General features: G+C 40.6%; 1 protein-coding gene across 1 annotated transcript in view; it reads left to right on the forward strand.

The window, feature by feature from the left end:
• The window catches only part of RGS5 (regulator of G protein signaling 5), a 58,740-nt gene extending 51,769 nt beyond the window's left edge, over positions 1-6,971 (forward strand). Inside the window, exon 5 of the mRNA XM_003785752.3 lies at positions 1,842-6,971. Within this exon, the coding sequence (XP_003785800.1) occupies positions 1,842-2,003 (162 nt within the window). The 3' untranslated portion in view covers positions 2,004-6,971. The remainder of the gene's footprint in view (positions 1-1,841) is intronic.
• Positions 6,972-9,492: the final 2,521 nt, after the last annotated feature.

Raw genomic sequence — 9,492 nt, forward strand, 5'->3', positions numbered from 1 at the left:
AAAAAAAAAAAAAAAAAAGAGAGAGAAGGAATGAAGCATTGCTTGTGTGTGGTGGGAAGAACAGACCAAGGACGGAGAAATCTACATTAGAGCCTCACTCCTGCCTCATACTACCATGTTTCCCCAAAAATAAGACACTGTCTTATATTTATTTTTTCTCAAGAAGACACACTAGGGCTTATTTTCAGGGGGTGTCTTCCTCTCTGTGCTGCATAGCCATACCCATCACTAGGTCTTATTATGGGGGTAGGACTTATATATTTAACAAATGCATAGAAATCCTGCTAGGGCTTATTTTGGGGGGTAGGTCTTATTTTCAGGGAAACACAGTAGCTGTCTGTGGACATGTAACTTGTCGCCTTTGAGCCTCAGCATCCTCACAGGTAATGACAGGCAGTGGACACCATCACCTCCGAGTCTGATTCTAATTCTGACAGTCTGTTGTCACCATGCCCGCATAAAGGACGCTGGCCCTTTCACCTGTGGAAAATCTTTCTGTAGCTTCAACTCATTTCATCCTGGACTTTGAAGCGCAGCTTGGCACTGCTGCCTGTTCCAGCTCCCCAGGGAATCAGGCCTTTGTCTCTGACTCCATCTAGCAGCTGCTTCATAATAATCTGAGCCCAAATAGCTCTTTTCAGTACCAAGGACCTCCAGCAGCCCAAGAAAGACCTGAAACATTTTTCAATGTTCCAATTCAGAACCTTTGGCTGATTTGGATGCTATTTCTTTCTTTTTTACACTCAGAGCCCTAACAGTCATTGAAGCACACAACATGACCCAAATCATGCTCCGGTAAGCCCATACAGTCCGTACCCTGCATCACTTTGGGGGCGCCATTCACACAGACCCTAATATGAGTGATGTTCCTGGGAGCTGTGCAATGTGGCGGCCCTGACTCAGCACACTGCAGAGGCCGCCTTACCTCTCAGTGCTGTAGTCTCCTGGTGAAAAGCTCAGGCTCTGGAGCCACATTGCTGGGTTTTTAAATCTTCTTTCTATCATCAGTGCACCCTGGGCAAATCGGTTTTGTTTCCTCAACTATAAAATGTAGATCACCACCACCACCTCACAGAGATGTAAGATTAAATAAGTTTGTTCATATAAAGTTCTCAGCACGGCACGTCGTTCAGACAGAGCACTCAATAAGTTTTAGTGGCTATTAGCTGGTATTTTGGTTATTGTTCTGTCAGAACAATCATTTCCCAGTTTGTTGGAGGAAAGACCAAGCTTCCTAGAGGTTCTGGAGCCACGCACAAGGTTCTGGACCCCTAGTCAGGATTTCTTTCTCCCTCTTCAATTCCTCCAGTTGGTATAAAACCAGACTCTGTAGTAGGAAGATTTTAGAATTAGGCATCAGGACGTTGCAATTCAAATTCTTATTCTCTGGGTTCAAACACACTTGTTGGCTCTGTGACCCTGAGGAAGGCATTGAATCCTTTACTATACACATTTTTCTTTTCGAGTTTTTGGCCAGGGCTGGGTTTGAACCTGCCACCTCCAGTATACAGGGCCAGTGCTCTACTCCTTTAAGCCACAGGCTCCGCCCCTCATTTTTTCTATAAAAGGAAAGAGTCATGTTTTGAGTTGTCAGGATCAAATGAAGAATGCATGTGTGAGCATTTCACTGGGTGAGTCTCTAAGATGGCTTACATCTTAATCAGACTCACATAGTTAGCCAGTGCGTCCGTTGACTTATCTGATGACCTGTAAAACAGTCCCTTTTTTAATGACTTCCCTCTCCTCTTATGTTTTACTTATAAGAATTGCCACTTCCCTCTTCACCCCTCCTCAAATCCTGCAACCTGGGCTGATCCTTGACCCTGTTTCCTGGCCCACAGGTGAATATTGACCACTTCACTAAGGACATCACAATGAAGAATCTGGTGGAACCTTCCCTGAGCAGCTTTGATGTGGCCCAGAAAAGAATCCATGCCCTGATGGAGAAGGATTCCCTGCCTCGCTTTGTGCGCTCTGAGTTTTACCAAGAGCTAATTAAGTAGCAATTTAGTCAGGCTATGAGAGTCACCGTGAGTTATTTCCTTCACGATAACCCTGCATTTGCTAGTCACCCGCATACCGGCCCACAGCAGCTTTGCTCAAAGATACCCAGGAGTATTGCTTACTCTTTTACCCCCCACATTGTTTTGGGTGTTCATCGATGGTCCAAATGCTTTCTTTCCCCACTTTCCTCTTCCTGCCCCATTCTTAATTGACCTCTGCTCTGTTAATAGACCCCAGGAGAACCACAGAAAAATCCTGACTCGGGCAAAGAATTCTAAAACAGAATGTATCACTGACTGTGGCCGTAGATGTCCACCTAAACTGATCTGAAAAAGATTGTGGATGTGGAAAAACCCATTACAAGGGGGCTTACCAGATTTCCCTTATTTTGCTTCTGATCCAGGGAGATCACGCCTCCAATTTCTGCATTTGGTTAGTAAAATGTGATATGATTTTTATGAGACAGTCACTGTTTGATATTTGAAGCAAATTGTGCAATCTTTAAAATATTGATTTTCCCTTGGGGCACCCTCATGTTACCTGGATATGAGTAAGAGACACACCATGACCATAGAAATGTGTTGTTTATAGCACATCGATCTAAACACGATCTACAGTGATTCTTTCCTTGTGCCTTCCTCACTGCCCGCCCCCCGACAAAGTTACCAAATTCCGTTTTGAATCAACAAGTTAAAGTCAAAAATGATTTTATAAATGTGTCTATGACTCTAGGATGTAGGTCAAATATTTCAGTTTCCAAATTATTTGATATCTTTGTGGTTATAAAATTCCGAGATTTCTGATTCTAATCATGTAAAACATGACTGTTCATCCAGTCGGGCGGTCTCCAACCGCAGTATCAAGAGGGCTGTACTCAAAAGGGAAATTGTTGTCAGGTTTAAATCACTAATCATCCTATGGTGCTGTCACCATAGAACAATGATAATTATCTTCAAAACACCAAATCATCCCTGGAAAACGTAATGTGACTATATAGAGAGGGTTTTTCTAAGAGTTCTCAAGTATCCTGCCTTTTGCAAAAAGAAAAATAATAATAATAATAATGATGTGATCTAATCTTCTTTCACCATTTTGCTTCCTGCATTAGCAAATTGTGCTTCTAGTCAAAAGTATAGATTCGTACTCCTGATATGCCTCATACACAGCTAGTTGGCAGGCCATGGTATTCTTAGTAGGTTTAAACTGCTAATTCTGTATTTTATTATTAAGTTTTGCTAGAATTTTTTCTAATCTTTAGTAGATTTTATTAAGTAATGACACACACAATTTAGTGATAAATAAAATCAAACTAAACCATGTATGAGGGTAATCAAGATCAGGGTAGTGAGTTAATTCAAAAGGAAGAGGGTGTTTTTTAAGGATCAGTAAAATTCCGCACTGGTTCAGTAGAAGATTACCTTGTTCAGTCTTGGTTTCCTCTTTTTGGTTCCGTTTTTACTCCACACTCTCCTGGTTTCCCATAGGTAGCTCATTTATTCAGTTATTTACTAAGAATATTGACAATGAAGAAACTGTGTTACTCTGTTCTTCAGAAAAACACTAACCATGCTTGTTGGATTTTCCCTGGTTTTGTGATTTTGAAGGATTATATGCCTTTCCTGCAGACTTGCCACTTGATATTTTGAGACCCAGTAGAGTGACTGGGTCTGCAGGCAGCAAATGTCTGAATTCATTGTCTTTGTCATTATCGCCCGCTTCAAAGGAACTCCCTCCTCAGGCAGTTCAGGATGAGGCCAGATCAGCATTGTGATCGTGAAGTTCTCAACATCTGCCTCTGCCTAGGATTGACAAAGAACTCTGATACAGATTTCCAGGGTGCACTTCCAGAACCATCTTCTTCAATATCTGTCTGCACTGCCCCAAATGAGTAGGAAAAGCGCTAGCCTTTTACTTCTTAATGCAGCTAAAAATGTTAGGAACCTCTCAAAACGAGGTGAGTTGTTTTTATTTTTTTTGAATGCCAAAACATTTTCAGAAAAAAAATAATTAAAAATTCAAATATTTTATCCACGTTGTTTCAAATAGCCAAATGTTTGAAAATGCTCAGACAATTAACGAGATCCTAAAGATCTCACCCATGTAATTGATGTGATGAAGATTCCAATTAACTTACGCAAAGTTGACTGAACGTGGGAGGGCTTGTCCGTGAAAAAACAGTCCTTTGCCTTTTCATAAGCTGAATCCAGAAGGCAGAAGGTAGCAAAGTGGGTGCCGCAAATACAGCAAGGGTTGCAAAAAGAATGAGAGAAGGAATGTCCTCCAGTCAAATGGTGACATTGTATCCATCCACCTACATTTAGCTTGAAATTTAAAGCAGTCTGCTTTCACACTTACAGGCACATATTCAAAACTCTTCTTCTAGCATATGAAGTGATAAAATTAAAAATACAAATATTCTAGCCCCAAAGGAGAATCTAAACCGCTCTAGAAAATTTCTTTGAAAGCTTTTGAAAAGTTGTTTGAAACTTAGCAAAGAGAGGGAGAGGAAAAAAAAAAAAAAACACCTGTGTTACTAGTAGTTTCCATGGGAACACAAAGCAAATCCATTCTTTTCATTCTGGGAAATTAGAAAAAGTGGAATGATCTTTCCAGGAAAAAACATGTGTAACATCAATTTATCTCTCCCTTTCCCTCCTCCACCTCCTCGTCACTTTCCCTTGAGTAAATTGACTGGCAAAGTAGGAAGCTGGATGCAACAGCCCTGTGGTGCTTGTGTTTTCCTCTCTGGAGAAAAAGGAGAGTTGTGGGTGAATTTGGGATGTAGAAAGGCCGTGGACCCAAACCGTGGTCAATGAAAATAGGAGTATATGCTTCCAAGTTCCGAGAGAAACCTAAGATTAGCCCATGTAACAGCCCCTCACCTGTTTTTCTGCCTGGGCTTAGTATAATTTGGGGTTAAGGGTTTGGTTCAGATTAAGAGCTCCATTGACAAGCACAGAGAGACTAACTATAGACTCTACAGTTACTGAGGAGGCTATGTTCCATGTTTATCTGATAAAGCAAGACTTGTTCACATAAACGACAGTTCACCTTACCCACCACACACACACACACACACACACTTTTCTTTCTCTCGGATAGACACCTTTTGAAATGCACAACTGAGACATTTCAGTGACTTTGTTCTCAAATCAATAAAGTGAAATCTATGGAAACGTTTTGTGCCCAACTCCCCACACCCCGTGTACTCCAATTCTCTATTGTATGAATTATGCTTTAAGTAGATTTTAGTTTTTACTGCATAAAGAGAACGTAGTGAAAGAATTTGTTTTATTTCTATCCTCTACAAAGCCATGGATTTTACTTGGTTGATGTGATCTCTGCATGCACTATATTTCAATATGATGAAGCTATTAATTATTTCCCAAGGATAACAAGTGTGCAAAAGTTCTACTAAAAACTCGACCACGGACAAATCAATGGATAAACAAAGAAGTATTCCTTTCTAGGGCTTTGCCAAAATATGTTTATCCTATTACAAATTTGATAATTTGAGATTTATTTTAAAAGGTAGTTATATTTCAAGGAAATGGTTTCCATTCCCTCTAGCAGACTATTCTTCCTGTTTCTCAGGAATTTAGCAAGTTTAGAAGAGAATGGGTCATAAGAAGAAAGGGGAGAAAGGAGAGAAGGGAAGATGCAAAGAAGTGAGTACCCAGACCTAGGAACTTAATTCATTTGCTAGGAAACTTTTAAGAGCAATTCAGCTTGATCAAAACCAAGACTGCTTCTTACTGTCATCGTCCATATTTGAGGGAAGGCATTTCTTGACTCACAAGGCATGTAGATGAGAAAATTCATTTTAACATCCCAGAAAGCCTTGAGTCAAGAAAAGAACAAATATGGAAGACCTCCTCTCCCCATTTGGCTTGCATGAGCCAGAAAACAGAGAACAGAGAATGTGGTTTCCAACCTCCAAGCATCCAAACCCAAGGGCTAGGCAACTGTGTGTCGGTTTTCCTCTGAAGTCTTGGGACAGCTTAGTATGTCCTGACTGAACTGCTGTTAGACCTTCTGGTTTTCCAGTCTCTTCATTCTATTAGTCAACTCCGTATTTAACACTTGCTTGGTACAAGGCTCTCAAGTTAATAATTTAGCAGCAGCTCCGAGTGATACAGATACTCTTCACTAAATAGCTCATGTAGCAAATCAGAACAATAGATATTCCAAGAAAGGCTTTCCCAGCACCTCTTAACCATCCTCAAATTAAAAATGGTTGACTTTTCCAACTGAGGATTCACTGATGGCATTGAATGGCAGAGAGTGACAGGCCAAACAGACAAATGAAAGCAAAACATTTTGGAATACTACCCTCAACTCACAGTTGGATAATAATCTTATTTTTCTAGAAGCTCAAAAATTAACTTCTTAGCAGTCACATCCAGTTTAAAAGCCTCTTATAAGTTACCTATTCTTTCACCTGAGATATTTTTCCTCCCCACGTCATCCCTATGCCTCCCTTCCTCTTCTCCCCCTGCAAGAGAAATTACTTAACATAGTTGGATCTAACCACAATCTATAATAATATTTTAAAGGCATTTAACTTCCTAATGTAGGAAAATGTACAGTTTAAAGCAAAAAAACAAATGCTGAGAAATTTGCCATTGGAGAAAAGCAATCTAAATGATTTTTGCCAAAACTTTTTATGTTATATCAGGATTTTTTTAAGTTATCAGGATTTGAAGGAACAATTTAAAAAAAAACAAAACAAAACGTGTTACAACTTCCAGTTCATCTGCATGAGACACAGGCAGGAGAAGTGAAAGGTCTATAACTCCATTTGTAAGCTTTTTCTTGTATGTTTTTAATTTAGGAACAATTGTGATTATCTTCTGATTTTTGTATCCAATACTTTATGTACTGTGTGACTCACATTTCTTGATAAAGCACCAAACATGTATCTGTAACTACAATCACGTATATTAAATATATATCTGTATACAGCCTCATATGAGTCCTTATTGACTCCTAAGTATTTTTTATATGAAACATTCTTCCTTAAGGTAGGCTTTTCTCTTCTTACACCAGGGAGCCCTTGATCATTCAGGAGGATCATCACTAACAAGGGTCAGTTAGTAGCCCGACATGCAACCTCAGAAAGTGAGCAGGAAGTGCCTCAATCTCATACATTCTGGTGACTACTTTCTCTTGGATTCAGGTGATAACAACTTATCGACCCAGCGGCCATCACTGTTAGGAACTGATTGAGCCCATTATATTATTTGGATCCCGCAATATTCAGGGAGGATAGAAATTCCTTTCTCTTTCTGCACTGGGGAAAGATGCCAACGATCGAAAACCCAGGTGTTACTTCAAGCAGCTCAATTCTTAGATTTGGTGCTCAGTTTTTAGGCAATGTGTTAAGATCCTACAACAAGTGGGATTAGAACCATAAAAAGGAAAATGTAAATGCAGAAAGGAGCATAAATGGGAGCAGATTTACAGGGAGCATCCATGTGGAGAGGGAGACAGAGATTAACGATGGTATCTACCGTGGTCTCTGGCAAGTTTCTTGGTTCTCACCCCCCAGGTCCCATGAGGTCTATGTAACTTTAATAGAGATGTAAGGCTCTGGAATCACTTTGATACCACCTACTCTCCTCTGTATTTCAATTACCTCCAATGAGCTTCTGAGCATTTTCACCAAGAAGTAGGAGTACAGCAAATAGCAGGGATACTTCTCTGTCCCCCCCACCAGAAGAGTGACATTCTCCAGGTAACTCTCCAAATCAGTAGAACAAAAGAGCTTAGTGATCATGTGGACAGGCTCTGAGCCTCCCGTGGGAGCCCCTAAGCTAAAGGAATCACGTGATCCCTCAAGACATCAGGGTTACTGGCTTTAACTTGAGCAAAGCAGTATGGACCACTCCCCAGGTGGAAACCTGTTCTTTCATCAGTCAGGTGGGCCACGCTCTCCAAGCTATAAGATCTCCAAAGCACATCTTGCTGCTTTTTACCTTTCCTAAATCAGCAATGTCTTAAAAATCATTTTGCCCGCTAATCACTTTCTGACACATTAACTTTTCAGATGGCCTTTTCAATTCAGTGCATTCTGGCAAATTCCTGGTCCACTTTCCATGGTTTTCCACTTTTTGGTCAAGTCCTACCTTCTTAATGCTTGAATTCATTAAAGCAATGAGAAATGTGAATGGAAATTTTATTAAAAAGCAAAGTTTGCAAGGAGGCAGTCTTTGCACCATCTCTGGCAAGCAACCAGGCCTCTTGGCCAGATTAGCCGGGTCTCTTTGTTAATGGGACAGTTTTTCTAGTTGCTTTTGCTGCCACAGAAGGCTGTTGATGACAGGCAGGTAGAGGTGGATATGCCCACAGGCAACTTAGAGAGTCTTACACGTGTCTTCAAAAGGAGTGCCTTGTGACTTCCACTGGGAGGAACCATCTGTGACACAGGAGAAATAGACGCCTGCCACAGATCATGGTGCTAAGTGCCCAGAGCCTCCTGCTTCCAAGCAGAATTCTTGGAAAACATAAAAGACACTTGAAGAGGAATTGGAGCCCAGAGGCTTTAATGAATAGGGATGAATGGAAATTGATGTTCCTTCATTTCTTTTAACTGAACATTTATCTTGACCGCTTTTTAATTTAGCAACTAACACCTTAACTCCTATACCTATTTGAATCTCCTCCAACAATTTGACTGAAAATGAGCAGGGAGGTAATAAAGAAAAAAAATCCAGATTCAGAGAATGTCAGAGCTGGAACAGACTTTACCAGCGCTCTCACACACTCAGGATGGAAGTTCCCCGCTCTTGCCCTGCAAAGATTCTTTTCAGCTGCGATGCTGGCAGCTGGGGGGACACCGATGGAGCAAGGGAGGCACCAACTTGCCTGGCCAGTCCGTTCAGCCATACAGCCCCTGCTGATTATTTGGGTACCAGTCATCACACACAGAAGCAGCACTCAGGTATCCTAAGAGATTACTCTGCCCAATCTACTTTTGAAAGGTAAGGAAATCAAAGCCCATAGAGGTAAAATCATGTGTCCAAAGTTCTACATCTGGATTCTGGTATAATCCTTACAGATGCTCTGACTCCTATGGTAGGGTGTTTTTTCCTTGGAGCAAAATTCATGTAATGCCACATTTTCACATCTATAACAACATAATAGATGTTTTTGAAGTTGCTATCAAGGAACAATGAGATACTAGAAAAACAGTAGTATAGGCCCAGAAAAATCCTGCTTCTCAAAATAGATTCCTTTCCCCATCTCTGTAGTAGTTTTCTCAATGAGCTATCCTTTGGGGTTCACAAACCTTTTTTTTTTTTTTTTACATAAAAACTTTCCTACTAGAAAGTTATCAGCCATTCATACTTTACTGGGAATAACTGATAAGATGATACACATTGCTTATTTCTTAACATCTTCCTGAAGACAGCTGGAGAGATAGGGTGTTTGGATCAAAGGGAAGACTGGTTTGACTGAGGGAAAGGAGGATCTGTGTATGGAAAT

Source organism: Otolemur garnettii, unplaced genomic scaffold (genome assembly GCF_000181295.1).
Source record: "Otolemur garnettii isolate 467f Iridium unplaced genomic scaffold, OtoGar3 scaffold00016, whole genome shotgun sequence".
NCBI classification, from domain to species: Eukaryota; Metazoa; Chordata; class Mammalia; order Primates; family Galagidae; genus Otolemur; species Otolemur garnettii.